Source organism: Ascidia mentula, chromosome 4 (assembly GCF_947561715.1).
Source record: "Ascidia mentula chromosome 4, kaAscMent1.1, whole genome shotgun sequence".
Classification (NCBI taxonomy): domain Eukaryota; kingdom Metazoa; phylum Chordata; class Ascidiacea; order Phlebobranchia; family Ascidiidae; genus Ascidia; species Ascidia mentula.
The window spans coordinates 15479408-15497180 of NC_138569.1; the positions used below are offsets into that span (position 1 = coordinate 15479408).

Sequence of the window (17773 nt, forward strand, 5' to 3'; positions counted from 1 at the left end):
ATGTACGGCTAAACCACATATATTGCTTTACATTGCAGGGGAAGCTTATACCTCTTGTTTAATTTGTGCATTGCTAAGCTTTATTGTGGCGTGCAGCTTGTCGCGGTTGGCTGACTTCAAGGTTTACGTTCGAACGTACTTCTGCAATCAGTAGCAAGACAGCAAGTCTAGCTGATCGGGAGTGGTGATCTTGCCATAAAAACAAGACCATGAAGAACGTGATTAGCTTGTTAATGTTTAGGTAAGTACCATGAGCAACTTATGTGGGTTTTATGAATATTATTGGCTCCATGCTTATTTGTGTTGGTTTGCTTGTTAAACATTAATACAGTACAGCAGTCTGAACAATGCTAGCTGTAGAGTGCATTTGCGCCAAAGTTTGCGTATTGTAACCGTTGTGTTTACTTTTTTTTAGTTCTTGACTAAAATTTTAAAGGTGGTTGAACTCCCTACTTGCTCGTGGATACAAGAGAGGTTTAAAAGAAGATGATTTACCGGAAATTGAAAAAACCGGAAAATCACAGCACATTTGTGCAATGCTGGAAGGGTAAGAATTTGTTCTACATGGTTTCAACTGCTTTGACAAATTAGTATGATGCAACTCTTAATATTGTACATCACAACATATCGAAAAGTCCAACGATGCTAATTTAAACTTGGTAGGAACTGGAATGTTGAGATGGCTGAGGCAAAATCTAAGGGAAATCGCCCAAGACTTATTAAGGCAGTGTGGAAAACGTTTGGACGCCAGTATTTACTTCTGGGCACACTTGCTTTCTTGAAGGTGATTTTTTCCGAAAAATCACAAACACTGAAACTTTTAATTTCAGTTGGTTAAAATCTGCCAGGTTTGTTATTTAAGACATATTTATTTCGCTTTATAAAGCATCGTCAGTGTTTTATTTAAATAGAATCTAACCCAAAATATCGAGGAATATATCTGTTGGATAATATATGCAGGAAGCGATTGCACTTGGTGCTCCTATTTTGCTGTTTGGATTTTTGAGGTTCTTTGAACATCGTGCAACATTGAGCGAGGCCTATTTATATGCCTCCGCTTTGACCATCACTAGTTTCTTAGTGGGTTTTTTGCGTCAGTGGTATTTTTACAAAGCCAGTATCATTGGTTGGCATCTTCGCGCAGCTATGTGTGCGCTCATGTATAAAAAGGTAACAAGACCACAAGTTGTTGTTAAAAAGTTTGTGAAAAATTAACTTTTACAGACAAATCGTTTGAGCCAAAAATCACTTGCAACCACCACTACAGGACAAATAATCAGTTTGGGAGCAACTGACGTCATACGATTTGACTACGCAAGTTTTTATACAATTTTTAATGCAAAGTAAAAGAAATGCTTTTGCAATGTTTTGTTTCAGCTTCCTAAATTCATGAATCACTTGTGGTTGTCTCCTCTCTTTCTTGTGGGTGTTGTAGTAGTATTGTGGCAACTGATTGGGATATCTTCCCTGGCAACATTGGTGTCTAGTGTATTTTCCATGCTTCTGTCCGTTGGCTTTGGCCGACTTCACGGAAAATTTCGGTAAACAGTTGTTGGATGCGTTTTATTCTTAGCTGAGTTTATGTGAGATATTTCTTCTCTACAAGTTTACGATAAATTTAAAACTAAACGTTGCCAAAGAAACAGGATTTGGTCCTCTTAGAGTAGGTCCGCGTTGTTCAGAAATCAAGTAGTTTTTGTTAGTCAATCTATAGGTTTTTGTGCAGAGTGAAAACTTCGTTACGAACGGATAAAAGAGTTCGAATGATGAACGAGATCTTGTCAGCCATGAGAGTTGTTAAGATGTTTGCTTGGGAAAAACCATACCAGAAGTTGATCGAAACAATGCGCAAGTATTTTATCAAAACCAAATAGTTTCTGTGAAATAATTTTCTAACCATCCTGACTTACAGAAAGGAAATTCGCCAAATACTCAACAGTGCATATATCCGAGCGTTTAACTTGGCTGTGACTTATATCACAAATAGATTGGCGATTTTCGGAACTTTCGTAATCTACGTAGCACTGGGAGGAGAATTCACAGCTTCTAAGGTTCAATTACAAATTTGCGTAACTTCATCTTTACAAAAAAGGAAATTAGGAAATTTTCCAATAAGCACAATTGGATCATCTGATCCGTTATTCCTTGCCATTAAAATTCTCTCCTGCTATACCATGACAGGTATTTGCAGTCATGGCTTTGATTAACGCTCTCCGGATGCCTATTGGAACGATCTTTCCTTGGGCTGTTGATTATACATCAGAGAGCGTCGTAAGCATGCGTCGCATCGAGGTAGAAAAAATGTACAGGAAATTAAATGAAATTCATGTCAATTGTGTCACAGACATTTTTACTTCTTGACGAAATGAATTTGAACAAGAAATCTTCTGAAAATGAATTTGATAGTGAATTGAAACACAACTCCGTTGGTAAAATAGAACCTCAAATTCTGTTTGAAAATTTCACAGCGTCCTGGAATGAAGGCAACATTTCCTACATCTGCCACGTATACCAGGTATTTTGCAATAAAATGTTACTACAAGTTTTTACTTTCAGGAAGATGAACAGCGATCAGTGCCACTCAAGGATATCAACATACACATAAACAATAACATGTTGTTGGCTGTAATCGGACCTGTAGGCAGTGGAAAGGTTTGAACAGTTGAATTAATACAGGCTTCACTCGTTATTTGAAGCCCACATTTTAGTCATCGTTATTGAGTGCAATACTGCATGAATTGCCTCCAAAGATGGGTCAAGTTTCATTACAAGGTCAAGTTGCTTATGCGGGTCAGATACCATGGGTATTTTCGGGAACAATCAAAGAAAATATTTTGTTCGGCGAAAAATACGATTGTGATCGTCTGAGTGAAGTGATTGACGTCTGTGCAATGAGAGAAGTAAGTTTAAATTAATGATCATGTTTTGCAACATACATAAATGTGTATAAATATATTCAGGATATCAATTCATTTGACAACGGTGTAGACACGTTGGTTGGTGAACGTGGGATAACATTAAGTGGAGGACAGAAAGCCAGAGTAAACCTTGCACGAGCTGCTTATAGAGAAAACACAGACATAATATTGATGGATGATCCGCTAAGTGCTGTCGATTCAAATGTTGCAAATCAACTCTTTCATCAATGTATTTGTGGGCATATGAAGAACAAAGTATGAAACCTGTTTCTGGTGTTGCACTTACTTTTGTAAATGTTCCACTTTATCTGCAGCTTCGTGTGCTGGTCACGCATCAGTTGTCAATGCTGAAGGCAGCAGATATGATATTGGTGCTGAAGGAGGTTTGTGTTTCAGTGGTTGTAGGGTTCTGTGGTTATACGTAAGTCTTGGTTCAGTGGTTTTGTTATTTTTTGTAGGGAGAAATATGCAGTTCGGGAACCTTCGATGAACTCTTAGTTGATGGAACGGATTTCGCTTCACTTCTCAAGCATGACGAGGATGACGAAGGGAAATCGACAAATGCTCGTGGTGAGGTTACGGTTTTTTGACTGGCGCATTATTTGCTGTTATTTCCAGCTTATCTGATGAAAGGTAACAACATTGAAATTCTCTGTATTGTTTAATTGCTATTGGGAGACAAGTTTGCTGTTATTGTACTTAGTATGATGCAGATCCCAAATTATACAACCTAAGTAATCAACGAAACCTGACATCTCAAGTTTAACTATTAAGGACGATTCAATCAAACTATAATATAAGCACATATTTTGAGTACATATGTTCTCATTGTTGCGTTTTGCTTCCTCAGCATATACGGTCTTAAATTTCAGGCATGACCAAAAGAGACTGCGACGATATTTTCTGTACGAACAGCGATAATATAAACGAATTTCAGGTGATACGCTTCCCTGTTTATTTTCTGTGCCTAAATAATGAATATTTTTAATTAAGGCAAGAAAGAATATTACTGTTGAGAAGGAGACGAAAGAAGATGGAAATATTTCCTGGAAAGCCTTTTTCGAGTATATGGTCAACAACAAAGTATCATTTTCCCTTATTGTATTCTTAACCCTGATCAACCAAATCCTCTTTGTTCTGTTCGATTGGTGGTTTTCAGTTTGGTGAGTTTTTTATTTGATTTTTTGTTTCCGTTTCATTTATTTTTGACACAAAATATGACTTTTTCGTTCAGGTCAACGGCATCAGAAAACTTTCATTCAAATATGAATAACTTTACCATCACGACAAAGCCGATTATGACTCATTCAAATGTAGATAATTTTTCGATTATGACAAATTCAGATAACACTACATCTACGTTATCTATTACGTTTAACAACACATATTACATTCACATCTCTACTTGTAAGTTAGTGCAGATAAAAAGTGCTTTTTGTCACCCATTTGTAATTTTCATGGGCAGACCTTCTGCTTGGGTTCGTCGTTACCATGTTTTTGCGATTCCTGCTGCAAATGCGCCACCTAGTGATGTCTGGTTTGCAAATGCATGGCAAAATGTTAAATGCAATTCTAATATCTCCTATCAGGTTTTTTGATGTCAACCCAATTGGTAACAACAAGACTTTCGTCATAATTGTATTTTTTAATGTGAAATGAATTGTACTGTTATACAGGTAGAGTTTTGAACCGCTTTTCGAAAGATCTTGGACAAGTTGATGAGATTCTTCCAAGGTTTTGCATGGAATTTTCTCTTGTATGTTTCTGTAATGCTCGACCTTCTGCAAAACTTTCTTAAGTGATGCCTTTGTTAATTTGGCCAGTTGTCAATAATGTTGATAAACATTATTTTAAGTTATATCAGTCCAATAAATTTCTGACCACTGCCGAATGAGTAAAAATACGTATGCCGAATAGAACCTGATTTTTATTTTTTCAGCATTTCGGTAACCTCATTTCTGTAGTAATTCTCTCATCAGTTACAAATTACTTTGTCCTCATACCCACTCTACCGATATTGATTTACTTTCTTTGGCTTCGTCGATATTACGTCACAACATCCCGTGACATCAAACGAATTGAGGGCATGAGTAAGTAAAACTTTTTAGGTGGGAGTTTTTGGTAAAACAAATTCAAACTGCAGCTAAAATATCCCATTTTTTTTATTTAGATCGAAGTCCAGTGTTTTCTCACTTGAAATCCACACTAGATGGATTGACGACGATTCGTGCTTTTGGAATGCAAAATGAGTTTGATGCTGTTTTTCATCGATTTCAAGATTGCCACAGTCGTAAACAAACTTGGACAACCTTTCAAAACTTCATTCTTTTTGTTGTTGCTTTCTAGGTGCTTGGTCGGCTTTCCTGGGATGCAATCGGTGGTTTTCCTTAAGACTCGATCTGCTAGGTGGAGCTTACTTTGGAGTGGTATCTTTTCTTGCAGTTATAACAGCCTCACAAACAAATTTGAATCCTGGAGAGGTTGGATTAACGGTTACATATGCGATGCTGATGTTTGTAAGGCTACAGTGGTGTGTAACAACGGCCACCGGAATAGAAACAGAGGTGATAGCGCCTTATTTTTTGTAGTGGTATAGTACATTCCACGTGTCTAAGATTTTTTAAGTAAAATTCTATTGCAAATGCCACAAGAACATTATGTTTATCGTGTATTTTTCAGATGACATCGGTGGAAAGGATCAGGCAATATTACAAACTTCCATCAGAATCACAGGATCATAATCCCGAAAATACCAAAAAAACTCCACTCAACTGGCCATTACATGGTGAAATACAATTTACGAATGTGAACTTTGCTCACTACAGTGGTGGGCTAGACGTTTTGCATGACATTTCCTTGAAGATTTTATCACACGAAAAGGTAACCGTTGAGATGCATGCCGTGAGATGTTATTGTTTTCGATTTATACTAAGTAAACATGATAGCGTATCTAAAAAAATTGCATAATCAACTGTTTTACGAAAGTAAAGTCCGGCATAGTAAAGAAAACACACACACACACACACACACACACACACACACACACACACACACACACACACACACACACACACACACACACACACACACACACACACACACACACACACACACACACACACACACACACACACACACACACACATATATATATATATATATATATGCATACAATAAAACACAAGGTCTTCCGCAAAATTTAAGCATTTCTTTTACATTGCATGTATTTCAGGTTGGAATTGTTGGAAGAACTGGAGCAGGAAAGAGTTCAGTCATCGCATGTTTGTTTCGATTGAACGAACTTTCATCAGGAAAGATATCAATTGATGGTGTGGACGTTTCTGAACTCACCCTCACGACTTTGCGTTCGTCAATTTCAGCAATTCCTCAGGTAGATATTACAATACTTTGGCTAAATTTGAAAATGTTTCTAAATTTGTATCCGAATATTTATTTGTAACTGTTAAAGATGTTGTTTCATTGTTTAAGGATCCAATTCTATTCGCTGGGAGCTTGCGTTACAACCTCGATCCGTTTTCGGATTACACCGACCCCGATCTATGGAACGCTTTAGAAAAGGTATTTTTTTCCGTAAAGCACGATGTCATAAGCTCTGTATTAAAATAACGGTACATGTGCTATTAAGGAAATTTTATGTGTAATCTAATTAGTAACATCAATCATGCCCAACTTGGTATAAAAAGTTTCCGTAAAATGATACGAATGAATGTATTACAGGTTCAAATGAAAAAGGTAATCAATTCTGATCCTAAGAAATTGGAAATGGAATTGTCTGAGTCTGGTTCTAACTTCAGTGTCGGTCAACGTCAACTTCTTTGTCTAGCTAGAGCAATATTGAAGAAGAACAAAATTTTAGTTGTTGATGAAGCGACAGCGAACGTTGATGTCAGGTTTGTCGACCTTTAACTTTTAATGAATGTGGACTTCCACCAACGATCTATATGATAAACTACTGCAAGCTTTATTCTCTCTGTAAAAAGATACAAAATATATACGGCTGTGCTTAAACATGCTTATTTTTGTGAATTTTCGTCTATCGTAATTTTCAAGTCACCCAGACAAACAAATCACACGGAAATTTTTGGTTGATTAACTCTCCAATGTTCCAGAACGGACCAACTAATTCAAAAAACCATCAGGGAAACGTTTAAAAATTGCACGGTAATCATGGTCGCTCATCGAATTGACACCATCATCGACTGCGATCGAGTTTTGGTAACTTTTACTTACGTTTTACGCTGATACAGATGTTTGTGAAGTATGTTATGTCGAAGGTATTGCATGATGGCAAAGTAATGGAGTTTGATGAACCGCACAAACTTTTGCAAAGCGACGGAATTTTCAGTGGAATGGTGGAAGCTGTTGGAATTTCTGAAAGTCGAAGTTTACGAAATACTGCGTTACAGGTTTGATTATTTTTTGGTGACATGTTCTCTTCAATTTTGGCACTATTGTCTGCTTTAAGGCATTTTTGTCGCGAACAATTGTGTGACGGGAGGAATTAAAAAGATGAGGAAAGGACTACAATTTGAAAATGCAAAATTGCCAATATCTTTCACCTCGTTATAGTATGCTTTCAATGTTTCCTTGGTAATATGCTATTTATGTTTCCTTGGTATGCATTTTATAATTCCCCAACAATTTTTGATTTTCCTAAAAGTTACTTTTTGAGGAAAAGTTACTTTTTGAGGCTACTGTGCACCACGACAAAGGTTTATTAAAAATGATATTCTTCGCCACACAAATGTTAAGATTTTGTATGAGACGTCGTAATGACTGTCATTGAACATCCCATAGTAAAAGGTTATTGTACATATAGTATTGTTTACGTCGTGTTTTTTGAAGGTCGCAGGTTTTCAATGTTCAAATTTAAAATATTTTAATAGTGAAAAGTGTTGATTCCTGAACACCAACTTTTGTCCTTGTTTTATGCCACATTATTTATTGCGGAATCACTACGTATTTTTTCTGCCTGAAACCGGCAGGGTATTTATGTTGGGTTACGTTTGCTCTTACCCAAAAGCAAAGTTTGAACAATTTCGCAGTAACTTTCCGCCGCATGTATTTGTCGCTGAAAAGTGTGAAATAGTTTTCATAAAATTCAACAAAAATTTACATTCCCTAACATTAATTCGTTCATTTTTAATATAACTAAATACAACAGGCACGAAATCTTACATGAATATGTTTTAACAACAATTACGTGATACGCGCATCCTGGTTTTACTCCTGACGTTTTTATCTAAACACGCATTGCACGACTGCAGATGCGATGTTACATGACCCAAATAGGTTACTTGCCATTGTTGCTCGTAGTGGCTTTGTGATAGTTGTCATTAGCAGTCTATATGTTCGGCCAGTTTTGCCTTTTTATATATTTCTTATCTTTCTATTCTTCCTTTGAGAATTGACAATGCTGTTTTAGCGTGTTTTCTTAAAATGAACTGCGATTAGACAAAAAGTCATTTTGTTTTGTAATAACAACGACATTTACATCCAGATTGGCTATTTGTTCGATATATTTCGGCTGTACTGAAAATTCGTCTCGAATACAAACCGTCGTGGGTCAAGCAGCAAGTCTAGGAACTAGATTAGAACTTAAGTAATAAAACTACTCAGGAACACAACTCACGGGTTTTCTCATAATTCTGAGTATAAATAAAATGACAGTGTTAATAACAATATGGGCCAGTCTATTTATACTCAAAACTACTCAATTTCTGCAAAGTTAGAAATACTAGGATTTAGCTATCAGACTAATGCTTCGAAATTCAACTTGTATGATTTTGTTGCCTAAACGACATATTTGCAACAAAGAGTATGTAAGGATTGGTATACCTTGCGTTTTGTCTAACCGATGCCAGTATTCCATGAACCATCCAGCTCCATTTCGATAGATTAGTCGTCAATACCTTTGACGACGATTAAACTTTTCAGGTCTTATTGCATTGGTATATAGTTCAGTTATTTTGATTAACTACAGGAAATCGTCACGTTATTGACGCACTGCAGGCTTGCCCCTCACGTGGTGTTATTTGATGCGTGACGTCAAAGGAAGAAGACGGAACGAAAAATAGTGGCGTACTAATTAACCATAAACAACTAGCTTCATGTTTTCTGCTTATTTCTACACAAGTAAACAGCGACAGGGAATTAAGGCCAGAGTTAATTGTATAGTTATTTGTTCTTACTCAAATCGCGCCTTCTCAACTTGTTTGTCCCTTTGTAAGCTCCAATGCGTCAAGCAGCTTGTCGCGGTTGACTGATATTGAGGTTCTTCTTCGAACGTATTACTGCAATCAGTAGCAAGACAGCAATTCTAGCTGGTCGGGAGTGGTGATCTTACCATACAGACAAGACCATGAAGAACGTAATTAGCTACTTGATGTTTGGGTAAGTACTGATGTGATTTATTTGCAAAAAAACAATACGATTAGTAGTCGCTTTTTGGCGGTTCAAACGATGTTTGCTGCTCGTTCTAAAGAGTATTTGTGCCATAGGTTTCATATAGTGGGCGTTGTAGGAACCTGTGAAGCAACCGCATTTGCCTAGAATTTGTTTTAAAGGTGGTTGAACTCTCTCTTTTCTCGTGGATACAAGAGAGGTTTGAAAGAAGATGATTTACCTGCACTTCAAAAACGCGGAAAATCCCAGAACCTCTGTACAATGCTGGAACGGTATGGATTTAATCCGCATTGGCAACGTTTTTGTATGTTTGCAACCGCTTTGACAAATTAGTATGATGGAACTCTTAATGTTGGGCATTATAACTTGTTAAAAGTCTTTCGTTAAACGCCATTTTGAATTGTGGTAGAAACTGGAATGTTGAGCTGGCAGAAGCACAATTGTATGGAAATCGCCCAAGTCTAATAAAGGCAACGTGCAAGACGTTTGGTCGCCACTATTTACTATTGGGCACACTTATTTTATTAAAGGTAATGTGTTCTTTACAAAAAAATAATCAGGAATGCCTGATTTTTAGAATTGGAAATTATTTGTAGGAAGCAATTGTAGTTGGTACTCCTATTTTGCTGCTTGGATTTTTGAGGTTCTTTGAAAATGAGGCAACATTGAGCGAGGCGTATTTGTACGCCTTCGGCTTGACCATCACAAGTATCATCATGGGATTTCTGCACGAATGGTATTTTTACAAAGTCGCTATCATGGGTTGGCATCTAAGGGCAGCTATGTGTGCGCTCATGTACAAAAAGGTAATATCACAACATATGGTTGAAGCGTTTATGACAAAATAATTTATCTAGACCATTCGTTTGAGCCAAAAATCACTTTCAAACACAACTACAGGCCAAATTATCAGTTTGGGAGCTACTGACGTCATACGATTTGACTACGCAAGTTTTTTCATTGTTGTTAGAAGCAAAAGATGTATTTGTGCAATGTCGTTTTTTGCTTGCAGGTTCCCTTGTTTATGAATCATTTCTGGATTTCTCCTCTCATTCTTGTTGGTGTTGTTGTGTTGGTGTGGCAACTGATTGGAATTTCATCCCTTGTAATATTGGTTCCAACTGTTTTTGCTATGCTTCTGTCGATTGGATTTGGTCGCTTTTACGGAAAAGTTCGGTAATCTTAAATGTATATTTTTAATGTTTTTATAAATTTTGTCCTATAGAAAAACATGCAAAAAGTAACGTGAATAAAACAGCAATTGGTTCTCTGTAAATAGGTCCGCGGTGTTTGCAAATCATGGAAATCATGTAGGTTTGGCAGCCATTTTGTATGTTTTTGTCCAGAATGAAAACTTCGTTGCGTACGGATAAAAGAGTTCGAATGATGAACGAGATCTTGTCAGCCATGAGAGTTGTTAAGATGTTTACTTGGGAAAAACCGTACCAGAAGTTGATTGACACAATGCGCAGGTAATGAATTCAAACTCAGTAGTTTCTCTGAAATACATTTCTTTCCATTCTGCCTTACAGAAAAGAAATTCGCCAAATACTCAACAGTGCATATTTTCGAGGATTTAGCTTAGCTATGACATATATCACAAATCGATTAGCGATGTTCGGAACTTTTGTGATCTACGTTGCACTGGGAGGAGAATTCACGTCTTCTAAGGTTCAATTATAGATTTGTGTACTTCAAATGTAAAAGGGAATTTATCGAATTACATTTCATAGATCTTCTGATACGTTCTGGAAAATAATCTCTCTTCTCTTTTCTTGTCATTAAAATGCTCTGACATTATATCGTGCCAGGTATTTGCTGTCATAGCTTTGATCAACGTCCTTCGAATGCCTGTTGGAACGGTCTTTCCTTGGGCTGTTGATTATACATCAGAGGGCGTCGTGAGCCTGCGTCGCATCGAGGTAAAAATTTAATGTTTTCAAAAATAAAAGAAATCATTTTCATTGTTTCACAGACATTTTTACTTCTTGACGAAATGAAATTGGACAAGAAATCTCCTCAAAATGAATTTGATAATAAATTAAAACAAAACTCCGTTCGTGAAACACTACCTCAAATTCACTTTAAAAATTTTACAGCATCTTGGAATGAAGGCAACATTTCGTACACCTGCCACGTAAACAAAATAATTTTGCTATAAATTGATACTACAAGTACTTGACTTTCAGGAAGATGAACAGCGATCAGTGACACTCAAGGATATCAACATACAGATAAACAATAACATGTTGTTGGCCGTAATCGGACCTGTAGGCAGTGGAAAGGTTTGAACATTTAATATAATACAGATCTATTTATGATATGAAACAAAATATTTTAGTCCTCATTTTTGAGTTCCATTATGCGTGAATTGCCTCCAAAGATGGGTCGAGTTTCAGTACAAGGTAAAGTTGCTTATGCGGGTCAGATACCATGGGTGTTTTCGGGAACGATAAAAGAAAATATTTTGTTCGGCGAAAAATGCGATTATGATCGTATCAACAAAGTAATTGACGTCTGTGCAATGAGAGAAGTAAGTTAAATTATGTACATTTTTGTATACTAATATCAAGGTGTATATATGTTAAGGACATCGAATCATTTGACAACGGTGTAGACACGTTGGTTGGTGAACGTGGGGTTACATTAAGTGGAGGACAGAAAGCCAGAGTAAACCTTGCACGAGCTGCTTATAGAGAAAACACAGACATAATATTGATGGATGATCCGCTAAGTGCTGTCGATTCAAATGTTGCCAATCAACTTTTTCATCAATGTATTTGTGGGCACATGAAGAATAAGGTATGAAACCTCTTTTTGGTGTTGCAAGTCCTCTTTTTTTTATCTCTCACTTTATCTGCAGCTTCGTGTGTTGGTCACGCATCAGTTGTCAATGCTGAAGACAGCAGACATGATATTGGTGCTGAAGGAGGTTGGGTTTCAGTGTTTCTGCGGTTGTAACGTTATGGGGTTATACGTAACTCTCAGTTGAGTGGTGTTGATGCTTTTTGTAGGGAGAAATATGCAGTTCGGGAACCTTCAATGAACTCTTGGTTGATGGAACGGATTTCGCTTCACTTCTCAAGCATGACGAGGATGACGAAGATAAATCAACGAATGCTTGCGGTGAGGTTACGATTGACTTGGCATGGCGCATTATTATGTGTTGTTATGTCTCACTGTGTTTTTATCTTGGGCAAAGGTAGCGTTGATATTCCATATATTTTTAATTGCTTTTTCGCCAAATGATATCGAAAGGACAATATTTTGTGAACAAGCAAAAACAGTTGATTCGAGATTGTTACCACCAACTTGTAATGTTTGCACGCATACATATCCACAATGTATTTTGTTGTTGCAACTGTTCAACTTACGGTCCTCAATTTCAGGTGTGTCCAAAAGAGACTGCGAGGAAATGTTGACGAAAACCTATGATATCAACGAAAACCAGGTGAAACACTTTGCATCTTAATGCCACTGCATCTTAAATAGTTAGGATTTATGACCCCATTTTGAGGGACAATTCATATGCGACTCTATCTTGAAAGAAAAAATTTCCATGCGACACCGGTTTGGAAAAAAGTTTTTTTGTGGCCTCCAGTAATTAACGTGGTGCACGGAAATACCATTCAATTGACGACACACACGAAATCACATTTGACGCCCCCCAAAGTCCAGCCTTGAAGATTACTTTTTTTTGTTTTAAACAATTATCTGTCCAAATTACAGACGAAGAAGAACTTGACTGTTGGGAAAGAGACGAAAGAAGATGGAAATATCAGCTGGAAAGCCTTCTATGAGTATATGGTCAACAACAAAGCATCATTTTTCCTTATTGTATTCTTAACTCTGATCAACCAAACCCTCTTTGTTCTGTTCGATTGGTGGTTTTCCGTTTGGTGAGTATTTCTGTAATTTTTTTTTGTTTTGTGTTATTTATTTATGATACACAAAATGACTTTTTCGCTCAGGTCAACGGCATCAGAAAACTTTCATTCAAATGTAGATAATTTTTCGATTATGACAAATTCAGATAACACTACATCCGCATTGCCTGTTGCTACCACGAGCGTGATGACGTTCAACAACACATATTACATTCACATCTCTACATGTAACTTAATGATTATGAAAATTGTTTTGTGACCACTTTTAGTAATTTTCATGCGCAGACCTTCTTCTTGGATACGTCGTTACCATGTTTTTACGATTCATGCTGCAAATGCGCCATCTAGTGATGTCTGGTTTGCAGATGCATAACAAAATGTTAAATTCAATTCTAATGTCTCCTATCAGGTTTTTTGATGTCAACCCAATTGGTAGCTACTTTATTTTTATCATAGTTGTATTTTTTCATGTGAAATAAATTGTACTGTTATACAGGTAGAGTTTTAAACCGCTTTTCGAAAGATCTTGGACAAGTTGATGAGATTCTTCCCCGGTTTTGCATGGAATTTTCTCTTGTATGTTTCTGTAATGCTCGACCTTCTACAAAACTTAAAGCCATTGGTTTAATTTAGTGAATAAAGACTCATTATAAATATAAAACCACAAGTATTTTTTCACTTTTGCAGCATTTCGGTATCCTCTTTTCCGTAGTAATTCTCTCATCAGTTGTAAACTATTTTGTCCTCATTCCAACCATACCGTTGATCCTTTACTTTCTATGGCTTCGTCGATATTACGTCACAACATCCCGTGACATCAAACGAATTGAGGGCATGAGTAAGTAAAGCTTCGGTTCAAAGGTTGAAGTCGGGTTAAATATTTTATTTTAAAATTTCATGATGACAGAAAGTTTGGCAGAAAGTTTCTTTCATTAACTCATATTTTGTTGTAGTAAACAAAGTGTCTCATTTTCTTTTTTAGACCGCAGTCCAGTATTTTCTCACATGAAATCTACACTTGACGGATTGACGACGGTTCGTGCTTTTGGAATGCAAAAAGAGTTTGAAGCTGTCTTTCATCGATTGCAAGATCGACACAGTCGTAAATAAACTACGTTAACCTAACAATCGTTCGTTTAACTTTAATAATGTGACATTATAGTTGCTTGGTCGGCGTTCCTGGGAGGCACGCGATGGTTTTCTACAAGACTTGATCTGATTGGTGGTGTCTATTTTGGTGCGGTATCTTTTCTTGCGGTGATCACAGCCTCGCAAACTAACTTAAATGCTGGAGAGGTTGGGTTGACGGTGACATATGTAATGCTGATGTTTGGTAGGCTGCAGTGGTGTGTGAGAACGAGCACCGAAATAGAAACGCTGGTGATTGTGCCTACTTTATTACTTTCCAGATGTCGATGGTTATTTGAATTGAATTGAAAAAATCTTGCAATTCTCACTAGAATCAAACGTTTGCGGTGTATTTTTCAGATGACATCTGTGGAAAGGATCAGGCAATATTACAAACTTCCATCTGAAGCACAGGATCATAATCCCGGAAATAACAAAAAAATTCCACTCAACTGGCCGTTACAGGGTGAAATACAATTTACGAATGTGAACTTTGCTCATTACAGTGGTGGTCCAGACGTCTTACATGACATTTCCCTGAAGATATCATCACACGAAAAGGTACCAAATTGCAAAAGTTTGACTACAAAAAAATAGTCATCATAGAATTGTTCGCCACGTAAGTGCGGGGTCCAAATAGGCGACAAAGACGTTGAAATAGACACGGAACATACTTACTGCTTGTCTCCGAAAACATTGTTTCACCAAACTATTCTTTTGTGTTATCGCACTTCTTGTGACAAGTAAATGACCTAACATGGAAATAACACATCTCCCGCTAAAACTAAGCACACAAACAATGACATAACTCGGCCATCTGTGTCACAATAATAAACCCTGCGTCCCCCTGGGATTTCCGCACATGGTCATATCCAATCTATTGGAATCATATTTTGATTTTGCGAAAGACTATAGCTGCAAAAGCCGCCAAAGCATTTTTTTACATTGCATATATTTTCAGATTGGAATTGTTGGAAGAACTGGAGCAGGAAAGAGTTCAGTCATCGCATGTTTGTTTCGATTTAACGAACTTTCATCAGGAAAGATATCAATTGATGGTGTGGACGTTTCTGAACTCACCCTCACGACTTTGCGTTCGTCAATTTCAGCAATTCCTCAGGTAGTTATTACAATACTTTGGTTAAATTTGAATATGTTTCCTAATTTGTATCCGTATATTTATTAGCAACTTTTTAAGATATTGTTTCATTTTTAAGGATCCAATTCTATTCGCTGGGAGCTTGCGTTACAACCTCGATCCGTTTTCGGATTACACCGACCCTGATCTATGGAACGCATTAGAAAAGGTGATTCATGTTATTTTTTGATCCCTTCAGCTTAACGCGCAATGCATTAAACTTTCGTTTGTGATCCAATTTCAATCCCGATTTTGCCTTACATGGTGTCATCTGTTTCTGTTGTAAACAGGTTGAAATGAAAAAGGTGATCAATTCTTACCCTAAGAAATTGGAAATGGAATTGTCTGAGTCTGGTTCTAACTTCAGTGTCGGTCAACGCCAACTACTTTGTCTAGCTAGAGCAATCTTGAAGAAGAATAAAATTTTAGTTGTTGACGAAGCGACCGCGAACGTTGATGTCAGGTTTGTCGAACTTGTATAACCAAAGACTGGGTGTTGGTTTTGACCGAAGTACGTATTAAATTATAAAAACTGCGTCCATCCAGTAAAATGTAAGAAACTGTACACATTTTTGTTTGGAATTATACGTTTTCTTGTTATGATAAATTATCTTTTTTTGGTCGAATAAAACGGACAAGCAAATTGTCACAGCAAAGTATTTTTCTTGTTTCTTGTTTATGTTCCAGAACGGACCAAGCTATTCAAAAAACCACCAGGGAAACGTTTAAAAATTGCACGGTGATCACAGTGGCTCATCGGATTAACACCATCATCGACTGCGATCGAGTTTTGGTAATTTTTATTTGCGTGTTGTACTAATTTAAAAGTTTATTAATTATGTTGTATTGAAAGGTATTGAATGATGGCAAAGTAATGGAGTTTGATGAACCGCACAAACTTTTGCAAAGCGATGGAATGTTTAGTGGAATGGTGGAAGCAATTGGAGTTTCTGAAAGTCGCAGTTTGCGGAAATCTGCAGAAGAGGTTCGCTATTTAGTTTGACGATTTCAAAATTGTAAAATATTAACATGTTTTTTGTTGAAGGCATTTATCGGTCGAAGACCTCAATGAAAAAATCCTGCAACGATGATTACAGCAAAATATATTTTTCCCTTCTTGTACTGCATAATGCCATTTTAATTGGGAATATTCCACCAGAAATGAAAGAAATTCTCATTTCATATGCAACAATCTTCCTGCTGCGATCGACGCAAACGTGTTTCCTGTTTTCAATGTGTTTTTAAAAGACAAGTAGTGGTTCCTTTAGGACGGTCATTGAATATCCCATTGTAATTTAAAAACTGTTGTGCGGTGTATGGTTTCCTATATGTTTGGTATACGTTTTGTGCAAATTAGGTTTTTTTATGGCATAGGTTTTGTAAATTTGTCGAAAATAGGTTTTGTAAAATTGTCTAAAAATGGTTTTGTGTTGACGTTTTTAGCTGCGTCAGTATTGGTTTTACATCATTTTTTCGTGCCAAATCCTGAATCGTATATACAAGACGTTTCTCGATTGCGAGTAAAACCTGTTGTAATTTTTGCCTGAAACGCTGCTGATGTGCAAAGTGTTGCTTGCACAAGCTATTCTTATGTTTTATAGTGATGTTTATAAATTTGTAGTCAATATCCTGGACAAACTTTTTTGCTTTTTGTATTCCAGTGTGTCTTGTTCATTAAGTATTTTTGTTACCCTTTGGAAATCGATAACTTTCCCATGCGTTGCTAACTTGTATATCTCGGCATTATTTTTGACCAATGTGATGTAACGTCAATGCAAAATGCCGGGACCAGAAATTAAACTTACTCACTCTTTTGGCGCATACTTGGACAACTGAATGTTTTTAAACCTTTGTGGTGTTAAATTGGAGCTACTTTTGGTTTGTTGATTATATCAGAATAAAAGTTAGAGCAAATTAAGTTTTTTAATTTAAATTTGAAGTAGAACTGGTTAATGACACATACAACATTGGTATTAATTCTTAATACAACATGAATGACAAATATTCATAATCGGTAGATTAGTACATTTTGTGCTGAACAATTCACCTGGTGGATGAAAACTTGTCAAATATGAAAAAATGCAGTTGGACAAATTAGCATACTCGAAAAAATCGAGACTGTTTTTTTCCTTTTGATTCGTAATCGACCTTTTGCTCTAATTCATCGATCCAGAAACCTAGTTGTTAAAAGCCTATTGTATATGCTGGCGCTGCTTTGTAATACAGATTTCTTCAGTTCATGTTGTAAGAGAATATTCCAGGGTATCAGATATTCG

General features: G+C 36.7%; 2 protein-coding genes across 5 annotated transcripts; both read left to right on the forward strand.

Annotated features, from left to right (window-relative positions):
- The first annotated feature begins 102 nt into the window (after positions 1-102).
- On the forward strand, positions 103-8499 carry LOC145897332 (ATP-binding cassette sub-family C member 4-like). Of its 4 annotated transcripts, XM_082985573.1 has the most exons (30): positions 103-241; positions 437-547; positions 664-784; positions 961-1170; positions 1225-1314; positions 1378-1541; positions 1727-1852; positions 1913-2051; positions 2182-2292; positions 2345-2506; positions 2557-2652; positions 2709-2900; positions 2961-3173; positions 3233-3301; positions 3377-3488; positions 3791-3855; positions 3912-4081; positions 4153-4325; positions 4384-4530; positions 4595-4674; positions 4858-5008; positions 5089-5208; positions 5265-5482; positions 5598-5798; positions 6151-6309; positions 6408-6497; positions 6657-6829; positions 7049-7154; positions 7214-7345; positions 7405-8499. In XM_082985573.1, exons 1-30 carry the CDS (start codon positions 210-212, stop codon positions 7429-7431), a joined length of 3960 nt encoding a protein of 1319 aa, XP_082841699.1. In that variant the 5' UTR covers positions 103-209; the 3' UTR covers positions 7432-8499. The 4 variants fall into 4 exon arrangements, with proteins under 4 accessions (XP_082841699.1, XP_082841700.1, XP_082841701.1 ...); XM_082985574.1 differs by lacking the exon at positions 103-241 and having other exon boundaries at positions 520-547; positions 664-848; positions 912-1170; XM_082985575.1 differs by lacking the exon at positions 103-241 and having other exon boundaries at positions 520-547; positions 664-848.
- A 633-nt stretch (positions 8500-9132) lies between these two features.
- On the forward strand, positions 9133-17310 carry LOC145899644 (ATP-binding cassette sub-family C member 4-like). Its single transcript, XM_082988533.1, has 30 exons — positions 9133-9332; positions 9506-9616; positions 9754-9874; positions 9941-10150; positions 10202-10291; positions 10357-10520; positions 10691-10816; positions 10877-11015; positions 11156-11266; positions 11320-11481; positions 11534-11629; positions 11686-11877; positions 11934-12146; positions 12208-12276; positions 12359-12470; positions 12734-12795; positions 13074-13243; positions 13316-13458; positions 13517-13663; positions 13728-13807; positions 13919-14069; positions 14214-14333; positions 14394-14611; positions 14720-14920; positions 15321-15479; positions 15577-15666; positions 15788-15960; positions 16185-16290; positions 16351-16482; positions 16543-17310. The coding sequence occupies exons 1-30, from the start codon at positions 9301-9303 to the stop codon at positions 16567-16569; spliced, it is 3927 nt and encodes a 1308-aa protein (XP_082844659.1). The 5' UTR covers positions 9133-9300; the 3' UTR covers positions 16570-17310.
- Positions 17311-17773: the final 463 nt, after the last annotated feature.